Source organism: Arvicola amphibius, chromosome 1 (genome assembly GCF_903992535.2).
Source record: "Arvicola amphibius chromosome 1, mArvAmp1.2, whole genome shotgun sequence".
NCBI lineage: Eukaryota > Metazoa > Chordata > Mammalia > Rodentia > Cricetidae > Arvicola > Arvicola amphibius.
This window is the reverse complement of record NC_052047.1, coordinates 61589779-61612762: the sequence shown is the minus strand read 5'-3', so window position 1 is coordinate 61612762 and position 22984 is coordinate 61589779. Positions and strand designations below refer to the sequence as shown.

Genomic DNA, 22984 nt, shown 5'->3' with positions numbered 1-22984 from the left:
CTCACGGCGTCACTGTTCCCACTGTAGAACAACCCTGCCAAGGAGAATCATCTGCTTTGTCCCAGTTTTATAACTTTTCAGGTGCACAAGCTGAATGGCAGTGTCCCTGCTAATGTGTTCTCCTTTATTTCTGTCTAGGTCTATTTTCTCTGGGGCCACGCTAAGGATATTATCCTGTCTTTCAAAACACTGGAAAGGTAAAAACTGCGAGCAATTGCTTTACTCGTTGGTTGATATTTGTTTAGATTAAACGCTAGGGGAAACCAGACTCAGGACTGGCACCCATCTGGGGCTCTAAACCCTGAGAGCAGATTCCTGTTCCACCCTGAAAGCAAAGCTCTTGCAGAACGTCAGTTCCTTCCAGGCCAGTCCTGGAAGACAAGGATGTGGGTGCGAACCCCACCCACTTCCCTTTCACCTCCCTCAGTTTACTCATCTGTGAGGTGGGGAGCAGTGAGTGGGGAGCAGTGAGTGGGGAGCAGTGAGGTGGCCTACCTCTGAGGAGAACCTGTGTCTACTGAGTGTGGGGCCTGCCTCCAGCTCTTCCTGCTTATGAAGTGGTCAAGGGAAGAATGGCCAGAAGGAAGAGGTGAACTCTTCAAGGGCAGGTTAAACACGGGCAGATCGAGGAATAAGCACCTGCTCTATGGAAAGATCCAGTATTGTACGCCACTTCCCTCCAGCATTTGAGATGACCTCTGACCTTGAGAAGATTGGCTGACCTGTGACCACTGGGTAGAATGGCTTCAATGGGCTGCAGCTGTAGAGACTGAGTCTACTGCCAAGTGCATCCTTGTGTCTCTAGTTGCACAGGGCTAAATGGCCCGGTGCTGTGGGGTGGGTGGTGATGATCCTGAGTGAGGTGTCTTTGGCTGTGTGAGAAGCACCCTGGAGTGTGTATCCACCACGTGGTCCAGGCAGTGGCTTGGCAGTGACATCTATCCTTGGTGTCAGGAACACCAGAAGCTCCACCTCCAGAGCAAGGTGAGGAAGGGCTGAAGTATGCTTACCTGGTCCCACCGAGGAAGGGGTAGTCACTGAGATCCAGGAGCTCCAGAAGCCACCACTGGTAACTCTTAAGGACTGGGGAGGTGGTGCAGTTGGTACAGGGCTTGTCTAGCATGCATGGTCATGGACTCAATCCCTAGCACTGAATAAACTAAGCATGGTGGCTTTTGTCTATAGCCCCAGACTCAGAAACCGGAGACAGCAGAGCCAGGAGGTCAAAGGCCATTTTTGGCTCTGTAGGGATATTGAGCTTGAGACCAGCCTAGGCAAAGGTTTCCATGGCTACTATCACATCTGGTCCATCTGGTCTCTACCCACTTTAGTGCAAGGGTATGCTTTCTTGTCTGTTGAAGTGTTGAGCAAGATGGCAAACATTTTGAATGTCTACTATTCTTAAATTTCAGAATCAACTTCTTTAGAAAGAGTGGAAGATGAGGTAGTCTCAAGCTTGGGTCATGACATAGGCTACAACTGAATCTAAGGTGCTCCTCTAGGGAGGGCTGGCCTTACTTGAGGACAGTCCACACAGCTCCCAGTTACTATGCTGGCAGCTCTGGCTGGGTCCTGTGGGCTTATGACCTTGCTAGCTTCTTGCATGAGCTGTATGAATGTCTCCATCCTGCCACCTCCTCTGTCAGTGGCTTCTGGAAGGTTTCTCCCAGGTAGAAAATGCTCCTTTTGGGATTCTACCCATCTTTTTTCTCCAGACCCACAGTTGAGAGGTACTCTGGTTCTTCACACATCTTAGGAAGCACAAATGGATACTCCTGGGATGCATTCTGTCACAGTGGTCTGGGTGTACAGGCCCTGAGTGTGGGCAGGGCCTCGGACATGGGGCATGACACTTGCCCTCAGCTTGAAGGACTTGTTTCAAATTGGTCTTGGAAGGCTATGGTTCTCAGGGTGGTTAAAGCCAGTGTGATCCTTGGTGACCTTATACTGCTTCTGTGGGTTTGGCAGGCTCAGAATTGGATACTACTGCATGGACTAGGGAAAGGAGAGCCCAGAAGGGCAGCTGTGTGCACTGTAATAAAAAGAAAGCCACCTGCCAGAGGTAACGGCATTGTCCGGGCTGTCAAAGGCTGGATAGAGAAAGCGGCTGTTAGTTGGAGCAACAGGGCGGGCACAGGACCAGGCTGATGGACAGGCACCCATGTTGTCTTGGTTTCTCTCTGCATTAGTTCTGATAGCTGGGCAGATGCCAAGCTGGCCATATCATACAGGAAGGTGCTACTTGTCCTGGCTCTTGGGATGCCTGGTCTCAGCTGAGGCAGACACTCAGGGCAGAGGCAGGGAGGGCCAGGACAAAGATGTTCCTGTTTTCCCATAAGTCAATCATGGACAGGTGGTCTCTGAACTGGACAGGGGTGTACACATGGCTGGCTGCTTCTGGGTAAGGCATGGGAGTACCCACAGCTGCCTTTAGGCTTGGCTCCTCAGTCTACTGTGGGATGCATCCCCTAGATACCTGCAGAGGGCCCAGAAGCTACCCTAAGTGGATACAGCTGTGTAGGGAATTCACAGCAGGATGAACCACATGGAGACCGTGTGTTCTTCCCGTCTCTCTTCTGTCCCCTAGAGTCCAGAGTCCACCCTCACATGTGCCCTCTTCCTGATGAGGTCACAGTGTGGTTGAGAGGCTAAGATTCTCTTTCCACTTTCCCAGGATGGCCACTTACTCTAGGTGTGACAGTGGAAGAATTCCTGAGCCTCGCTGGGACTTTAGAAGCCCAAAGCGTCATCTGGAGTAGGGCTCGTCTGTGTACACCCTCTGCCATCCTCAGTGGGCTGGGGCTTCAGCCCATGCTGGGTGACTCCTGCTTACAAGAGAGATGATGGCCACAACCTCAGCTTTCGTGCCCTCACTCGAGACTCTTAAAGGAGACAATGTTGAAAGGAAAAGGGGTCCATAAACAGGCTTTTCTGATTCTTATATCATCAAATAAGCAAAAGCTTTTCAGTAATTCACTGTAGATTATACATTATATGCCCCCAGCCAGACTGGTCAAGACCAGCTGCAAAGGAAGCCATGAGCTAGTGTGTGCAGACTGTGTTTAATTGGCAGGATGGAAAGCAGAGGGAATGGACAGCGATGATTTATGGGTTGGTCAGTCACCAGTGAGGGCGCACCTGCTCTCCACAGTCCACCTGGCCCTTCCATCTCCTTCATTGCTCTTTCTTTGTTTCCCCTTTAGAGGAAGAGTGGGCTCTGGCTGTGGTTGCGTGCCTTTAGTAAATTTTCTTCCCCATATCCCTGCTCCCAAGATGCAGTCTCTTTGATGTCCTGCAGACAATGAGTTGAAGACGGGCAAGTTCAAGGTGAAGGCAGAATGCCCAGATGCTGACTCTCAGTCAGCCGGACTAACAGCTGAGGGAGGGAAATTGTGTGTGTGTGTGTGTGTGTGTGTGTGTGTGTATACATGCATGGGATGGCTCAGTCTTAGCCACAGGCTTGGCACTTTCTCAGGGCAACTCAGGAGAAGGTGTCTGATATTTTGTGCTTTCCAGGTTCGGGGTGATTCACTCGGTGTTCACAAACTTGCTGTTGTGGGCCAACAGCGTCCTGAACGAGTCAAAGCACCAACTGAACGAGCACAAGGAGCGGCTTATCACGCTGGGTTTTGGCAACATCACCATAGGTGAGGAAGCCTTTCCCCTGCTGGACCATCAGGTCCCTAGGGAGCCGCCTGGGCTGATAGACCCTACTGTGGACTGTTTCCCTAACCCCACAGGCCTTCATTCTGCCTCCCCAAGGCAGTAATTATAGGTTTCACCTGACTTGGGCATGTGGCGGTCCAGGGTTATCATTTGGGTGTCTGTCTCTCACAGTCCATTGGCTGGAGAACTCTATGCCTTTCTTCTCCAATGTGGAAGATTGGTGGTTTTCTCTATTGGCGTTTTAATTAGGAGTTCTCAGTATGACTTTGTACATGGGAAGGTTTCTAGTTGACTTCAGTTGGCTCATTATTTGGGATCACCTTTATTATTCCCTTGATCTGCTGGGGAGACAGCCTGGGGTGGGGGTTAATCCTCACATCTTCTGCTGGAGTTCTTGAGCATGTATGGCTTTACCACATCTGTCTGAGGACATCTGGACCCAGAAGAAGGCAGGGTAGAGCACAGTGCTCCACTGGGAAGTGGAGAACTTGAGTTGGGGTCTTATTTTCGTCAGGTGCTTGCTGTGTGGCCTTTGGAGACTATTTCAACCTCTCTGGGGCCTGCCTTTTCTCTTTGTAAAGTAAGGAGACTCGAAAACTTGATGCTTTCAAAGATCCTCTGGCTGCAACCTTCTGTGAGCAGGACTGGGCCGATATGTGGCTATGTCGGGCTACATGAGTGACTCCTACAACCCTCTGTGGGAAGGGCTCCCTGTTTTTGGCCTCTTGGTAACAATAGGAGCCACAGCAGTGACAGTTTCATAATAAAAGCTAACTTTTATCTAGAAACTACAGGGAAACCCTGTCTCGAAAAACCAAAAAAAAAAAAAAAAAAAAAAAAAGCTAACTTTTATTAGGTATTTCCTGGCTTTTATTAGGCTCGTGTTGACTATCAGGCAGGGTCCTAAGTATTTTACAAGGTCCCTTAACCCTGGCCTGGCCTTCCTCTGAGGTGGGCAGTATTAACTAGTAGTGGGTAGAGATGCACCACTGAAAAGTGATGTGTCCAAGGTTGCACGGTCAGCAAGAGAAGGAAAGCCCCTGACCACCTCATACGGTTTTAGGGGCGTTTAGGTGAGAGCTTTTTCCACGGGGTATTTTTTCAGAAGGGTCATTTCCTACAGAGCCTTGAAAAACATAGTCTAAACACAAACACACACACACACACACACACACACACACACACATCATATTTACAGAGAAAATTAGATACCATAGGGAAGCAAGATCTAGAAAAAAATAAGCCCCTGCCTCTTCCCACCAGAGAGAACCACCACTACCCTTCTGGCTTGTGTACTTCTGGATCTTTCCTGTTTATGAATCAACTATCACTGTTGCCCCTCTCTCTTACACAGGTGCTGCCACACTCGCAGCCCTCCTCAGCTGTCTGCTTCTGAAGTTCAGTGGTAGCTCTGGACCACCTAATGTGGTCACTAGTAAATCTCTCCAATGCTACTTATAATAGTGTCATTATATGCTAACATACAGATAGAACATGGCTGGTGCCATTCTGGGGGTGAACCCTAGCTTCTTTTTCTATGAAGCCATGGCATTAAACATGATGCTAAACACGGCTCATGTGCACTTTGGGTCTAGTGGCGAGGTTCAGGTTGATGGGTTTGCTTGTCTCCTTGTTGCCTGTGCTGATGGTTGTTTCCTGTCCTCTGCCTACCGCCCTAGTTTTGGATGACCACACACCACAGTGTAACTGCACGCCCCCGGCCCTCTGCTCTGCCCTCTCCCATGGAATCTACTATCTGTACCCCTTCAACATCGAGTACCAGATCCTGGCCTCTACCATGCTCTATGTGCTCTGGAAGAACATTGGGCGCAGGGTGGACAACTCCCGGCACCAGAAGATGCAGTGCAGATTCGACGGGGTCCTGGTGGGCTCGGTTCTGGGCCTGACAGTGCTGGCTGCCACCATCACCGTGGTTGTGGTGTACATGATCCATATCGGACGCTCCAAGTCCAAGAGCGAGTCGGCGCTCATCTTGTTCTACTTGTATGCTATCACGGTGCTGCTGCTCATGGGGACTGCTGGGCTGGTAGGAACCTGGATTTACAGGGTGGATGAGAAGTCCCTGGATGAGTCCAAAAACCCTGCACGTAAGCTAGATGCTGACCTCTTGGTGGCAACAGCCTCAGGCTCATGGCTCCTCTCCTGGGGCTCCATTTTGGCCATCGCTTGTGCTGAGACCCGTCCGCCATACACCTGGTACAATCTGCCCTACTCTGTCCTGGTGATCGTGGAGAAGTATGTCCAGAACCTTTTCATCATCGAATCGGTGCACCGCGAGCCCGAGGGTGTCCCCGAGGATGTGCGCACTCTGCGCGTGGTCACCGTCTGCAGTGGTGAAGCCGCTGTGCTGGCTGCATCCAGTCTCGGGAGCCAGGGGTTGTCTCGGGATGGATCACCTGCGGTCAACGGGAATCTGCGTCTGCAGCAGGGATATCGAAAAGAGCACCAGGAGGCTGGCTGGGAAAGGGCTGAGGGCACAGCCCAATGTCCGGACTTCCTGCAGGGTGGAGTGAAGAGGAGGATCCTCAGAAACATCACAGCCTTTCTGTTCCTTTGCAACATCTCGGTAATCCATCTCCAATATTCCCCATCTTTTGTCAACAAGGCACAGGAGCTGTGATAAAAATAAGAAACCCCCTCTTGCAAATGAATGGAAATTGACTGCTGGGATCGTGTAGGGGAGGCTACTGCAAAAGCCCTAGCGGAGGATGGCCTGGGTGGGTGGATGGATGTGGAGGTTCTCAGAAGGACTGGGAGCATCTCACTGTGGCTAGGGTGGTAGAGTAATGTGAGAGAGACTGAGGGAACACAGACGACACTGGGAGCTTGGAGCAAGCATCTGGGAGGAAGGGGCTATTGATAAGGAGGAGACGGGAAAGGCAAGGTGCGTCTGAGATGTGCTCTAAACACTCAAGTGGCCAGTGGAAATACGTGCTGGGGTTCCAAGAGTGGCTCACATGGGGGGTTTAGGTGGAAGCCCAGGGCCTCCAGCTCGTGTTTATGAACAAGGTTGAGGTGACAGCCCTAGGAGGCATATACCGGGAGAAGGGAAGGGGTCTCGTGAAGAGTCTGAGCAAATGAGGAGCTAGAAGAGGGAACTGTTGATGGGAAGAGATCTGAGATGGAAGGGAGAAGCCCAAGAAGCCAGAGAAGGAAAATGGGACATGATATCCACCAGTGAGAGCTCTGCGTGGGTAGGGAAAAGAAGGCAGTGTGCATTAGTCACTTGCTGCCACCTAAGAACTAACCTCAAACATAGCAACTTAAAACTAAAGGTATTTATCATGAAAGTTCTTCAGGTGTTGAACCCAGAGCAACAGAGTCTCTGCTCATGATCCTAGCTTAGCTGTAGGCTATTGGCTGCAAGACTTCTCTTTGGGGATTTGGACCCAGCCCCTTTGTGGGTTGTTGGGCGGAAGACCGATGTTCTTTGCAATTGCTGGCCTGGAATCACCCTCTGTCCTTTGCTATGCAGATTCTTCATAGGTCAGCCCAGTTAGGGGGAGCTTGCCCTAGCCTGGGAGGCAGAGAGAAAGACACATGCAATGAGAGAAGGGGCCTAGGGCCATAGGTGGCCCTAGCAACCTAGAGAGTGGTCAGTGGGCAGGAAGAGGGGAAGAGACAGAGAAGGATGTGGGGACAGTAGGTTTTATGAGAGACAAGAGCAACAGTTTATTATGTTACATTTTGTTGACTTCCTTTGATTTTTTTCCCTCCTCTCATCAGCACCCTCTAGAGAGAGTTAAGTTACAACTTGTGTCTGAGTGCAAGATGAGCGGGTGGAGGGCCTTGAGGGGAGGCTCACAGATTTGTTGGTTTCCATGGAGATGAGGAATGCTTTACAGTCACCCGGCCATGGTGACTCTTGCTGTGTGAGTCTGGGTTGCCATCTGTGGTGCCTGGGATTTGAGTGGGGACCCCAGATGTGCTGAAATCCTGTGACCACAGAGTCAGCCTTTCGGCACGGTGACAGAATGCTTGCAATAAACAGCTTCAGCTAGGAAAGGGGTGATTTTGAAGGTTTTAGTCCATGGTTGCTTTCAGGCCTGTGACAGAATATCATGGTGGAAGTGCAGAGGAGAGAGGTTTACTTCACAGCAGCAAAGTAAAGAGAAGGCAAGACTGGGGGCAAGATACGTCTGTTAGAGGGAACCCCCCCTCTAACAGTTACCTACCTATTTCTTTTGTTTCTTGCCTTGTAATGATCCATTCAGCTATGACTCTATCCTGGGTTAGCCCACGGATGAAGTTAGGTCCCATGTGATCTAGCCTGCCAGCTAGGGACCAGTGACAATGTATCTTGGGGGCATTGTCAGTGTATCTGTGGCAGAAGGTTGCGTCTCTTGGCAGCATTCATGGAGAAACAGTGATGGAAGTCTACCTCTTCTCTTTCAGCTTTGGATCCCCCCTGCCTTTGGCTGCCGCCCTGAGTATGACAACGGATTAGAGGAAATCGTCTTCGGCTTTGAACCCTGGATAATCGTGGTCAACCTGGCCATGCCCTTCTCTATTTTCTACCGGATGCACGCAGCTGCTGCCCTCTTTGAGGTCTATTGTAAGATCTAGCCTGAGTCCTCATGAAAGGAGAAGGGACACGGGAACAGGGGGGCTCTGCTGCCACCTGGGAAGGGCCGGGCTGAGCAAACACTGTCTGACAAAAGCCGGAAGGATGCCTTTTGTCTCCTTGACTGCGTCTAGCGGTGCCCTTGTCCTGGTTGAGAGTGAACGTTAGATCAACTGTACAAGGTGGCTGGAGCCTGCCCGGGGTCAGCCAATTCCGATCTGATATGAAATGATTTGTGCTCCTTGGCTGAGAACCTGTGTTTTAGAAGAAGATGATCCAAGTTTGGGGAAAAAACGATGGGGTTTTCAGAGCATACATTTCCTGTCTGTAATTTATGTGACTGCATACAACTTTTTCCTGGCTATCTGTGTAGCAATCAATTTAATTTTTTTCCTTCTCAGGGCTACTAAGTTTAGAAACAAAGGCATTTTAGTTTATAGTTTAATTTTTGAGCTGGCTTAATTTTGGACAAAATTACTTTTTCAAAATCTTTTAAGCTTATTTTTAATCACATGTATGTATATGGGGGTATGCACACACGTGTGTGGATACCCTCAGAGGTTGGAGGCATCACAAAATTGCTTTTAGTCAACTGCATGGGAACGTGTATCTAGATTAATGCAAACACATGGCCTTACCTAAAATTTTGGTTGATTTTTATGTGTGATCATTTCCAAGTATTAAAAGATAAACATTGCTGTTTTCTTTTTTTTTTGCTACACTTATCTCCAGTTTATTATGTAGAAAATGTGAACAGTTTGGAAAAGGAGACGGGCAAAATTACCCACATTGCGTTGCTAACAGTTACTTTGGACATTGTGGCATATCTTTTAGCTGTCGTGGTGTGTAGAATCTTTTTTTTTTTAATTGTTGTACCACTAGTGATAACCTGGCATTTCTAATTTATCCTCATGCTTTCCTACTTGACGATATGACGACAGCTTTCCCTACATGATCATAAACTCCTGGCAACCGTCTCTTCGCTGCTGTTGGGTTTACCAAACGAATACCCCACAATCAACGTCCTTTGCCTCCGTTCCTTTTAGTGCTCACAGTTTTGCCTTCCTAAGAGGCCCTGCAAAGAATCAACCATGCCTGTAAAACATTTCTTTTATTTAAAATTGTCAGCCAACTTTGTATAGAAAATGTTTCTAAGAATTGGGTCTTCGGGCCAGGGTGATGGCTTGCTGCTCTCAAAGAGGACCAGAGTTTGGTTCCAAGCATGGCATCAGTTGGCTTACAGCTGCCTAGAATTCTAGCTCCAGAGGAGAGGACCTTCTTTTCTGTTCTCCAAGGGACCTGCACTCACAAGCAAGAGTGTACTCCCCCACCAAATAAAAATAAAATAAAGCTGTAGAAAAGGAATTGCCTCTTACAGTTTTTTTTCTTGCCCTTTATTTACCTCTAAACAATATAATCTAACAGCCATTGATGTGGCCTTTACATTGGGTTAAGGTTTGTGTGTGTATATGTGTTTTGAGACAAGATCTTATATCTTAGCTAGGCTTTTCTCAAACTTGCTATCTGGCCAAGGATGACCTTTGACTCCTGATCCTCTTGTTCCCGCCTCTCAAGTGGCAGGTTTAGGTTACAGGCTTTTACAGGCGTGCACTGCCATGTCTGGTTTTATGCAGTTCTGAGGAACTAAACTCTGGGCCTCATGGACCACCTGAGTGAGCCATATCTCCAGACCCTTAGGTATTTATTAAGTATTTTAATATTTATTAAGTATTTATTAAGTATTTTAAATGACCCAGAGAGGATTTGAAGCTCACAAAAAGAGATGCACAGGCTGTATGCACACGCACCACCCTGTTGCTAGGGACTAGAGCATCCATAAGTTCTGGTAGCCACATGGGTCCCCGGTCCCCTATGGATTGCAAGGGACATCCATTTGTAACATCGGGCAGCCACACTCAAAGCTTGTAAACGTTTTAAAGTCTCCCAAGGAATACTGGCACTGGAATGAGTCTGTAGGTAATTTTGCAGAACAATTTTGAGACTGTAATAAAGTGAACACACTGACTGAAAAACTCGGGTGAACACAGTTGTGTTCAAGTGGGTTGCTTGTTGACAGGCAATGGAAACATCATAGTTTTGTTTTTTGGTTTTTATTTTCTTCACATGAGCCAAACATTTTATATGTGCTTTAGGAGAAGAAAACTTAAAAAAAAAAACCCTAGGCACACATTTTAAAAACAAAAGATGTTTAGAACACCTTCCTTGAAGGACACTGCTTTTCAGCGTGGGGTCTTGGCCCCCAGAGGACTTATGGTGATATCGGCAGACATGTGTAGCTGCTCTCAATATGGGAGCTGCTGTCACCTAGTGGTAGAGACCAGGGACACTTCTGAGCATCCTCTAGTACAGAAGAGAGCCCCAACCCTAAAGAACCTTCTGGTCTCAATCAGGAGTGGCACACTGAGGTTGAGAAGTCATGATGCAGGCGCAATGGCTGTTACCTTGGAGTTCCTAAGCTAGTAAACGCACCCCCCCCCCCACACACACACAAACACACTCATGCACGCACCCCAAGCAAGGTCATTCTTATATGCACTGGACTCGGTTGTAACTTGTCATTTCTCTTAACTCTACATGCCTTGCATCCCTGCCCCAATCCTCATGGCCCTGGTTCTCACCCTTTAGCCTATATAGGCATCACCTTGGGACTTCACAGTGACTCCTGCCCTCCTGGCTGGAAGTCCAGATGCACTGACTCTGGCGTGGCTGAGGTCTGCCCACTCATCAGCATCTCATCAAACCCTCCTCTGAAGAAGCATCTTTTTTTGGAGCCTGTCAAGCAATTCATTACTGTTAAGGCTCCTTCATGGCTCTCCTCTCAGGGTACTGGAATGTAATTACGGGTGACTTTGGAGACCATTTCCAGGAGATTTATATCTACAGGCTTACTCTAGTGTCAATATTTCTTAGGAGACTTTAAAATGATTATAAGCTTTGATTTAGAGCACTCTATTTGGTCATTTATGACTACATTCAAGAATTTTTTTTGTTGCTATCCCACACAGCACACGGGGAGCACTTTTATTTCTGAGCCTTTGGATTTTTCAAGAGTCCCAGCAATCATGGCAAGAGAACGCATTTCTGAATTTTGGTTGGCATGAACTTGACCCCTCTTCTAAGCCTCTGGCAGACAGGAGGCCTCAACTTCTTGATTTAGGCTTCTGCCAAGAAGAGGGAGGGAACCATACATTGGACTTGACTGATGGGACTGTAATAAGAATGGTTCTGTTTGAGCTTGGCCAAATTAGCACAGCCTCATTGGGCTCATAGTCTTTTGGGGGTGATGGTTACAAGGACTGACCCACCTCACCCTAACAGCAGGCCAACCTGTGGTTCTCATCTGCTGCCCATCAGGCGTTCTGCCACAGCTTTGGCAGAGGGAAACTTGTTTTCTTCATTCTGGGGCAATTCATAGGGGTAAAACCAACACAAACAACATCCAAGCTTTAGGTTCTTTTTAATATTTATTTATTTATTATGTATACAATATCCTGTTTGTGTGTATGCCCGAAGGCCAGAAGAGGGCACCAGACCTCACTAAAGATGGTTATGAGCCACCATGTGGTTGCTGGGAATTGAACTCAGGACCTTTGGAAGAGCAGGCAGTGCTCTTAACTGCTGAGCTGCCTCTCCAGCCCAAGCTTTAGGTTCTTGATGATAGAATAAAGGAAACACAAATTAGGGCAGTGATGAATGAATTTCCCACACATCTGACTGGCAAGATCTAGCAAGACACATGGGTCTGTTTTCTGTTAATATGGTGCAATATGATACCGCTGAGCTGGGGTACTTGTTGAGAAAAGAGGTTTAATTATTTCACAGTTTTGGAGATTGAAAGTCCAATCAGCATGGGTTGGCTCAGCTCCTGTCTAGTGAGGGACCTGGAGTGTGGCATTGTGGGCAGACAAGGGGGAGGTATTATCACAGAACAGGAAATCTAGGTGAAGGGAAGGCCAAGGTTCCTCCTACAGAAATGCTCTGATGCAGAAGAACCAGTTTAATCCCTCCGAGGGCATGCCCTCAGTGACCCAACCTCCTCCCACTGCCCCTCCCCCTTTAGAACGCCCCGACATCTCTCACCATCACCACGCGGAGGACAGAGCCTCCGACTCATGAGTCCGTGGAGTTATCCTATATCTGAGTCAAAGCAGTGTGAGGGAAAGAGGACCCATGGTGGCCGTGGATGAGAGATGAGCCAGTAAGGACCAGCCTGGATAGCTCCTGGCAATGCTGGGTGAGGCTGAAGATGCTCATTTCCAAAGACTGGGCACTTGCAGGCCTCTAGAGGCTCCTAGGACTGACTTGAGGGTGGTCAGGTGATCACGGTAGCCTTACCAGCAAGAGGGAAGAGTGGAGAGCACACCAAAGCCACTCAGAAGAGAGGAGTCTGTTCTCACTCACGATTCCAGGCTGTCAGTCCATACCAGAGACATTGATGCAACAGGAATGCAGAACACCTATTCACATCATGTTCACGTCAGATGCAGGAGAAAGTGAATGTCTGCCCCTTTCCTTGCTGGCACTCAGCCCAGTTTCTACACTCTTATACAGTTCAGGATCCTTTGCCTAGGAAATGGTGACTTCCACAGTGGGCTGGGTCTGCCTATATCAGTCAATTTAATTAAGACACCCCCCCCCACCCAGTCAACCTGTTTTGGATAATCTCTTGTTAAGACTCTCTCCTCTGGCCTTTCTAAGTTGCATTAGGTTGACAAAGTTAACCGTTACAGGCTCTCAGAGTAAGAAAAGGTCTGAGAGCCAACCAGCAACCTTCAGACCTGTGTGTGTGTGTGGGGGGGGGGGGGGGGGGGGAGCAGGGCACAAAGAGAAGACTGGCCACCTGCAACTTGGGAAAGAGATCTCACCAGGACACAATAGTATCAGGTGCAGGCGGTGTTCACCCTCTGCCCACTGTCTGGGTGTTCGGTGTCCCTCTTTACCCACATCTATGTCTGTGAAGACCCAGTTCATAACTGACGTGGACAGTCTGTGAGCCACTTACAATCTGTAACAAGAAATTCGTTTCAGAAAAATAACACAATATCTTGGGGATACAAGTACAGAAAAACTAGTTAAATTTGACGTGGTACCTCATTTTTCACCTAGTTAAAAAGTACTAAATTTGGCATATAAAATGTGTAACTCCACGCTGCAGAAGGGAGTCTTGCTGTAGAGGAAGGAGTGTGACCAGCAGAGGGCGCGCTGGCTGCATCTCCATCTCTCCCGCTCTCTGAGGGCAATCCCGAGAACTACAGCAGGTGGATTTTCCTTGTAGTGAAGCGTAGTGAAGAGAGTACATCATCTATCCAAACAGAGCCCTTGTTCGTGATACTTCACCGCTGGCCCCTCCTTTGCCACGTTCGTTCTGCCCCTTCCCTGGTTTAGGGACTTTGTTCGCCGGTCTAGTTCTGCATGCATCTTCTGAGCACTAGAGGGCGCTCTCAGTCAGGCTGGAAGAAAGTGACTTGCAGAGAGCAAGTATGTGGTCTGGGACAGGGCCATACCAGGGGAAGAAAATTCAAGGGATAGAGTGGGCTGTCCGTCTGGGTAGGAGAGGGCCTTGAGGTGACTCCTTGCTGCTCTACTAAGTACACTCCATCTTTGCTGGAGGAGGGTACAGAGTGGGGCATTCGTGACAAGGGTTCCGGGCTGGGGTGGTGGGTGGGGGTTGGGAGTTGGAGAGGCAAAATGTACCTGCAAAGCAAGAGTAGTTGCAGTTGTGCGTACGCGCCTGCCCTCTGGACTTTCTGTGGATTGTGTGTAGGCGTTCTGCCAACTATCTGGCTGTTTGGAGTTCTTTGGGGGTCCAAAGTACCTCTTGGCTCCTCACTTTGCTCTCCTGGATGGTCCCGTTCAGGACCCAGGGCTCTCTTAGCATTAAGACATTGGTGAGGTCTGGCTTTGCAACTCAGCTCCAGGCTGGCCCACGTCAAAAGCCTACCTGGAAGGGCCTTAAATTCAAGTGCCCATAGCCAAATCGAGATCCCCCTATCCCTTGAAGGTTTCCCTCCATGTGACCAAGCACAGGGGCTGCGTGCTGCTATCTGCTGCTTCCTGGCTCCCACACTTACTTCTGCTGTGGCTTCCCTGCTAATCTCTCATGCATAGTGTCTCAGGCTGCCCTGGTTCACACTCTCACGAATACAGCAAGGCTTTGGCTATTTGTCCTTTTGATATCTGATGCCCTTACAGGTGGGAGGTGGCTCTCAGGGTGACTTTGATTTGCATTTCCTGCTGTTGATGCTTGCAGTTATTGCCTGCTGCCTGCTGTTTTTACAACCTTTGCCAAAAAGGCCTTTTAAAATTGATCAGTTTTTTTTTTTTTATTGGTCATAGGCACTTGATTTAAATGCTGGCTATTAACTCTCAGCAGATACGATTTGCAAATATCTCCCCAGCCCACGGGTCTTTTAATCATGTGGTTTACTCTCTGTTGCTATTGTGACGTTTTCTCTCTTGGCTTTTGTAGAGTGAGCTTCTGGTGTGATGTATAGGTTATGGCCAGCCAGGTGGGGTGGCCTACGCTTTGATTCCTTCTGGGGGCAGAAACAGGTAGATCTGTGTGAGTTTGAAGTCAGCCTGTTCTACATAGCAAGTTCCCATCCAGGGATCCTTCACCTCTGCTCTTTTCTAGAAGTCTCTGAGTTGATGTTCCATTTCATTTTTCCACATGTGGGAATAACCCTGTTTCCCCATCATCATTAGCTGATGGAACCATCCCTTTCCTGGGTGTCTTCTTGGTACCCTTGCCAAAAATGAGTCCGAGTTTATTTCTGTTCTGGTCCGCTGGCCCATGCTTCTGTTTCTTTACCAGTAGCTGTGCTCACTTTTGTCTTAGTGACATAGTTTTATTTATGGACTTATTTGACATTGGTGACGGGACCAGGGCCTTGATGAGAACATGTTCTCCACAGAACCACACTCCGAGCCCTGTGTAAATGATTTTAAGTCAGAGTGTGAAAGTGTTCGGCGTGTTCCCCATTGACAATGCCATCTGTGGCTATGGTGCAGTGCATTCGTGGGACTCAATTACAGCACAATGGTGGGAGATGCTGTGTGGTGGTTTGGGTGAGAATGGCTCCCAACGGCTCATATGTTTGAATACTGGGTCTCCAGTTAGTGGAACTGTTTGGAAAGTATTAGAAGGTGTGGCTTCTTTTGAGTTGATGTAGCTTTCTTTGTGGGAGGAAGTGTGTCACAGGGGGGTGGGCTTTGAGATTTCAAAAGTGTCACTGTTTCTGCCTGCTGCCTGTGGATCAAGATGTAAAGCTCTCTCTCGGCTGCTGCTCCAGTTCCGTGCCTGTCATCTTCCTGCTATGACGATCATGTACCAACCCTCTGCAATTATAGACAAGCCCCCAGTTAGATGCTTTCTTTTCTCAGAGTTGCCTTGGTCATGCCTTCTCTTCACAGCACTAGAACATCAAGACAGACACTGCCCCCATGAGAATTCCTGAGAATTGCTTTGACTATTTGAGGCCTTCTGGGCTTTCATATGGGTTTTATAGTCTCTTTTCCTATTTCTGCGAGAGGTGCCATTGGATGGGGGATTGTGCTGAATTTGTGGGTTGTTTTTCGGTAGTGTGGGCATTTTGATAAATGCTAACTCTTCTACCCCTGACAATATAGTATCTCTCAACTCATTGTGGGTTCTAGTTTCATTCCTGTTCAGTGATAAAGCACCTTGACAAAAGAACCATAAAGGAGGAAGGGTTTATTTGGATTGCAATTCCATTTCAGGGAAGTCAAAGCAGGGACTTGGAACAGCTGGTGACAACTAATAGCCGAGAGAAATGAACGCATGCTTGATTTCTTACATTCAGGCTCCTCTCTACACTTGTAGAGTTCAGAATCTCTGCCCAGGGAATGGTGCCACCCACAGTGGCTGGGCCTTCTCACCTCAATGTAATTGAGACAATCCTCCTTAAACACACCCCCAAATCAACCTGATCCAGACAATCCTTCAGTGAGATTCTCCTTCCAGGGGATTCCAGGTTGTGTCCGTTAATACCATCCATGAAACTGTGTTATCTTCCATTTCATTAACATTTAGCGGTTTGGTATGGGGCTATCTCACTTGCTTTGTTAAATTTATTCCTTGGTAAAGATTACTTTTCTGTGTAGGTAGTTGTTAGGAGAGAGGAATACCACTGAATTTTGGCACATCAAATGTTCTCACGTGCACCGGTTGGTCCTTCCTTTGTTGAAGACATGTCTTAAGTGGATTTATTGCCCTGTTATGAAGGCTATGATTCAACACTGACATGCCAAGGAGAGTGGGACTCAGCCCTGAGCACCCAGTTCCCAGCCTCTCAACTCTCCCAGTTTGAGAGCCTGTTCTGCAGTGTGGGGAGGATCACTCACCATTGCCTTGAGCCTGGTCCCTTTGTACCCAGTTTAGAAGCAAGGGGGGGGGGTTAGAAAGCTTCATATAGCTTTCAAAGAAGTTTGGCACATGTGCAAGGCAGCATTGTGTAGAAAGGAGCCAAGGTTTAAGAGATAATCTATGATACAATCCCTTCTTTTAAATTACCCATCTTAAAACTGTGAGCTAGCTACTGACCTCTGGGAGCCTCTGGGGGCTCATCTTTGAATGGGAACAATAATTACTATGCCATGCATAGTTGGCATGAGTAAAAACTAGGCTACACTTAAGAAGCAGCAAGTGTATAATCCAGTCAAGTTTTGCTACGATAATGCTGTGTAACCAACAGCCCAGTATCTTGACATCTGGAAAATCACCAATTGTTTTTCTGCAAATGATCTACAGCCAGCACAAAAGCTTTACCTTGGACTAGGGGTCGGGCTCTGTTTGCTCTGTATATCTTTCCCTTCTGGGACAGTAGCTTCCTGGAGTTTGTTTTTTCTTGGTGCAGGGGCTTGCAGCAGGCCCATCCTGACCACACATTCACTTAGAGCTGTGGATGGAATTGTGGGCTAATAGTTTATTCACACACGAGCCATAGTATATAGAGGCCAAAGTTGTTTTGCTGCTTCACAGTGGTTGACAGCCAAGCCTCTACATCCTTCCCCTCTGTCTCACTCTATTTTGGGTCCTGATTGTGTTTTAGTCACTGCTGAACAACATCTTCCATGGATAAGTGCTTCTTCATCTTCCCAGTCCTCTCCCCCATGATATTTTCCCTAAAACAATGTGACTTCCTTCACACTCCTGTGATTCCTTGGAACCCCGTTAGTTATCATTAACTCAATTAATAAAATTTACTTTTTAGCTCCAAACATCTTTAGCATTGGTTGCCTCCTATTTTCTCAGCCTTGACTCTGGCCACACAGGCTTCCCCAAATGTTGCACTGGTCCCCTCTTCTCTCAGCCCACTTATTTTGCGTCCTGGATCCTGCCCTTGTTCTCATCCCTTACTGAAATGTTCTACCCTTTGTTTCTGGAATGGAGAGGAACTTACAGTTGTCCCTAAAACCCTGTACCCATGCTCAGTCCTTCTCACGTTCCTGGCAGACATATTTGCCTTCTGGAAGCACATAAGCCAAACACTGTTGTAATTGAGTCCCTGAATGCTCAGGTGCTCTGCAAATGTCTTTAGTGAAGAGTTTTTGCACCCTGATAAACCTCTCTGCCGATACAATAATCCAAATCAGACCAAATAAAACCGAATTAGAAAAAGCCCAGGTTTAATGAATACTTATGCTCCCACATGGCTTTCCAGCTCCCCAGAGAGGAGCCAGGGAAGGAAGACCTGAAAACCACTTGTTTGTTCTCTGGGTTGCTGTTTAAATACCCTGTGGGAGTGGTCTTGAGGGGCCATAGTTTGGTGGGCTTTCTCAGGGGTGGAGTCTGAACTGAGGCAATTTCCTGGGGAGGGTCTTGGGATGAAACTTCCACCTGAACATTCCAGACTCTGGATATATGGAAGCCAGGAGCTGGGGTGGGGTTTCCACCCAAACACTTAGTGCAATACTGCAGGAGCCAGCTCAGGAGATCATTTCCCACAGTCCCTCAGTCCCTGAGGGTGGGGCTCTGGGTGAATAAACAGTGGGGTTCATCAGCCACTTAACTGTTTGGAACCAGACCTGATGAGGCGGCTGCTTCTTCTTCTTCTTCTTCTTCTTCTTCTTCTTCTTCTTCTTCTTCTTCTTCTTCTTCTTCTTCTTCTTCTTCTTCTTCTTCTTCTTCTTCTTCTTCTTCTTCTCTTCTTCTTCTTCTCTTCTTCTTCTCCTCCTCCCTCCTCCTCCTCCTCCTCCTCCTCCTCCTCCTCCTCCTCCTCCTCCTCCTCCTCCTCCTCCTCCTCTTCTTCTTTCTCCTCCTCCTCCTTCTCCTTCTTTTTAAACTCTGGTTGACCCTTTTGAAAGCATCAGAAAGAGTCAGGTGAGACATGAAGGCAGTGAAAGTGGCAGCCGCGGTGACAGGAACTGGATGTTGAGGGTTTACACCTCGATCTCCAAACCAAAGTAGAGAGAGCCAACTGGAAACAGCACCAGTTTTTAAACTCTCAAAGCCCGCCTCCAGTGACATACTTCCTCCAGCAAGGCCACACTTCCTTAACTCTTCCCCAAACAGCACTGGCAACTGGGGACCATTTCAAATACATGAGCTTATGGGGAACATTCTCTTTCAAACTCCACAACTTCTGGTCCTCCTGCCTTCACTCCTGCACTCTGGAAGGCAATGTCACCTTATCCACTTCAGTGGAGCCGGGAATGGAGCCAGGGCCTCTTTCACGCTAGGCAAGCGCGGTGATAACCAAACCACCTCTCAATTAAACCAGCTTTGTGCCTGGAAGATGCCTGCAGAGGCACATACCATGCTTCCCTGGCTGTGTCCTCTAACCCTGAAAATGAAGTCTCCGCCACAGAGGGGAAGCTGATGCGATGCCTTCTGGATTCCAGAGTACAACATGAGAGTTGCAGAAACCGTTCCCACATGCCTGCCTCTGAGCCTTTGCACATACTCTTCCATGTTAGGCATGCCCTAGTGCCCAAATGCCAATGAATTCCACCTGCCCTCCCACTGAGCCTCTGTCCTCTCAGCCCTTCCCACCCTGCCAGCCCAACAGGCAGTCAGTCAACCTTTTCCTCACGTCCCTGACCATTCTTTGTTCCTCGCATGGCTGAGCTTTTGGATGGCAGGTGGCATCTGAACCTCTAAAGATGTCTTTTAGCCAAAAGCGATTTATTGACTTTTGGAACTGTGAAGATCAGGGGTGTGACTAGATTGTAAGATATTCTCTCACTCGTTTTCCTTTGTCTCTCCCTTCCCTCTCTCCTCTCATCTCTCTGTCTCTTTATCGCTCTGTAAATTTGTGTCTGTGTCTGTCTTAGTCTCTCTCCCTGCTCTGCCTCCATCTCCGCCTCATCTTGGTTTCTGTCTAAGCCTCATTCTCTCCTTCTACAAACAGGGAAGAAGCCCATGCAGAGAGGCAAACCTCACCCCAGTCCCCAGCCTAACTTCTTAGCAGAAAGACATTCATTTAGCTCTTTTCTGCGGTGTTTGTATGATAGGCCAGGCAAACAATCCTTATGGTCTGCATATGGGGCCATTTCTATACCTCCTTCTATCACTGAGACCAGAAAATTCTGCGTGGCTAATGGTGCTTCCAAGGCCATGACACCCAGCCCCAAGCTGAGGTGATTGTGGCTAGAATGGGCTGGAACGTCGGAGCCAGTCTGCCCCTGGCTGATGGCTAGTGCTTGCTGTGTTATCGGAAGTTCAGTTGTGCTGGAATCCAGAGAACCTTCGTGCAGCCTTTCTCTATGGCTCCCACTTCTCCTGATGGTGGGTAGGAACCCCTAGGGAACCAAGTCAATGTCCAGACTTAAGTGTAGCTGGGTACCTTCTCCAGACCTTGCCACATGCTGTTGTTCAGAGCCCAGCACACAGCCTCCAAATAGCGTGCCGTTGCTGCTGTTAAGAAGCACATGGTGTCTGTCCAAGGACAGCTAGAGCTGACTCTAGGAGAGGGGTGATGGAGGTTGCCCTGAATGTTGCCGAGATGGTCAAGTGCACCCAATGATTGGGCTGAAAGGGAGGAGATTTAAACACCAGTCATCTGGTACTTAGAACATGGTGCAGTGTCTTCACCATGGCAACAGGGCTCACCTCCTTCTCCATCTCACTCCTTCTCTTTCTCTTGGCAACTGTGCTACAATAACCCTACATACCCTTGCAATTTTTTCTCAGGCCAGGTCATTCTGCCTTGAGCCCTTTGCACCAGCTTGTCCTCTCTTCCAGAGTGATTTGCTTTGCTAAATCTCTCCCATTTTTCTGATTGTCAAGACACTTCTTGGATCATTCATTTTGAAGCAGCTTGTCCCTCCAGTCTAGATGCTCTCTCTTTTACTTCTTGAATAACACTTAACAGGAAATAAAACAGCCTTATTTTGAAATTAAACTATTATGACTATCATTTTTTTTTGGTGCTGGGGATTGAACCCCGGAGCCTCACGTATGCAAAGAAAAGGTTCTACACTGAGATACACCCTCAGCCTCAAACTGCTTAGTAATCTGTCTCTTCTTAGAATCCAAGGTCCAGATGTGAAGGGGGTATGCCTGTGATTCTCCCTGTGTCACCAGGGCCTAAGCAGGATCTATAGGTCATAATTCTGCCTCTGACAGGGGCATTAGCTTTGTGCTTATTGGCAAACAACCCATTGTTGATGTGGTGATCTCCTGCCTTGTTATGCAAACCTCTTCCTTCTGTGCCATGCATATGCTGCGCCCCTCCCATCAGTCACTGCTTCATGGTTGCTGGATGGATGGATGGACAGAACTGCAGAGTTCCAAAGCATCTGAGAACAAAATAAACTTGTGCATTGAACAGATACCAGGCTGCAAGCCTGAAAGCTCAGAGGTACCTGTTCATCTGCAGGGATCTCATCCACCTGCCTCTCTGTCCACGCATCTATAATAGGGCCTCACATCTAGTAGTTGCTCAATGACTGGCGGCACTTCGGCCTATTCCTAACAATCCCGGTTCTTTTCCAGCACCATGAGGGGTTCTTCTCCAGGATATGAGGGTCAGGGTACAGGTTAGCTCAGGTTTGGGAATTCCCACCTGACTCGTCTGGGCCTTTCTTTGGAGTGGTACTGTTGCCTTCTCAAACCTAGGGCAAATGTGGAGGAAACTCAGGAGAAGCAGTAGGAGCCATAGGCAGAGGGGAGCAAGGGCAAGCTGATGAGCTGTCCTGTATGCCTGGCCAAAGGCCCAGACCCACGGGGAACTTCCCAGCTAGGAGAAACCGTACTATTTTGTTACCCAATCACAAAGCAGAAAAGAACTCTGCTGTGGTAGAGTGGAGGGTGGGCATGGGACCAGGTCAGAGCCTGGAGACTGGGATGGGGACACCATAAGGAATTCAGAGACAAGGCCCCTGGTGGCGGAGAGTAGAGGTGGGACTGTCCAATTTGTGCTCTGGCACTGGGAGAGGTGATCTGTCCATCTCTCCCAGGAGAAAACCAGGAGCAAGAGGGTTAAGGGGCAAGGATGTTTGAGGAGCTGGTCAAAGTGCAGGCACATATGGGTGGAGAGCGAGGAGCTGGAATAGGAGGCAACACCTACCGGGGGGGTGCAATCTTCAGGCGCCTGCTTCCTTCCCTGGCAACTGAGTTCAACATCACCAGAGAGACAGGAACATCGTGAGGAACTCAGTGCCTGAGAGATGCGCTAAGGCTGGGGAACACTGCAGTCTCTTCTGGCTCTCCCGACTGTTTCCCTTTCCCTTTCCAGCTGGGGCTTTTTCAGCGTTAGTTTCTGTGAAACATTGAGTCACCTGCCGCCCCCCTTCCCCGGGAAATCGAGCACATCCAAAATTAGGAAGGGAGGGTCGACTCTATGTAAGGGTTGGTGGGGGAAGTACTCTTGTCGAGACTTGGTTCTCACAGATGGCCTTGAGGTTCAGGCGCCAGTATCTCCTGAGCACCTTCTGTGTGACTCTCCCAACTTCTCGTGCACCCGGGGAGTAGATCTCATTCACTGTCTCTTCTGGGAGAAAAAAAGCAAGGATCAGCAAAGTTAAGTAGGGAATTCAGGGTCCTATGACCCAGAATATGGTTCAGGACCCGGCTGTGACATCTAAGGCCGCCCTCCTATCCCCAAGTCTCTGGTTTGTCTGGATCCGCCGTGTCCCACTTCTCTTCCACTTGTCTTTACAAACGTGGCCAGGGCTGGAGCCCCAGAGGTGGCCGGGAAGAGGCTCCTGGTGTTGGGGAGATGGAGCGATTTCCCAAACTCGGGACAAGGGTGTGACACTGGGGCCTCTCTCGGACCTGTGTGTGGCCTCTGGATTCGGAAAACGACGCAGAGAGTCACGGCGCCAGGGCACAGGTGGGAGGGCGCGCGAGCGGCAGAAGCGCGACTGATAGGGGAGGGCGCGCGGGACCTGGCAGCCACCACAGAGATCGTCCGGTGCCCGCGGCTCGGGCCCCCGCCCCCTTTGGCGGCTGCTCTAAGCTTCTCCGACCGGGAACCAGAAACAACCGCAGCGGCCCCCGACTCTACTGCCACAGGATCACAGCCCAAGGCGGCCCGCGGGCACCGGTCGCTTCCTGCCCTATCGCGGGAACCAGAGGCGCGCGAGGCGGTCACCACTCCGGCATCCCGTACAGCACACGGTGAGCAACCTTCGGGTCCTGGGACGGTCAGTTGCAGGGCCCTGAGCACCCTCTGGGGTGCCAGATGGGGCTTCTAGGGGGGCGCAGGGTCGAAGTTGGGTCGACTTGCCAGTGCTACCCAGAACGAC

The 22984-nt window shown here is 49.0% G+C and overlaps 1 protein-coding gene across 2 annotated transcripts in view; it reads left to right on the top strand.

The window, feature by feature from the left end:
* Window positions 1-8253, top strand: part of Otop1 (otopetrin 1) — a 29793-nt gene extending 21540 nt beyond the window's left edge. For both annotated transcript variants that reach the window (XM_038317664.1, XM_038317657.1), the window contains 4 exons: window positions 139-197; window positions 3517-3647; window positions 5346-6253; window positions 8083-8253. In XM_038317664.1, the coding sequence (XP_038173592.1) occupies window positions 139-197; window positions 3517-3647; window positions 5346-6253; window positions 8083-8253 (1269 nt within the window). The remainder of the gene's footprint in view (window positions 1-138; window positions 198-3516; window positions 3648-5345; window positions 6254-8082) is intronic.
* The last annotated feature ends 14731 nt before the right edge of the window (window positions 8254-22984 follow it).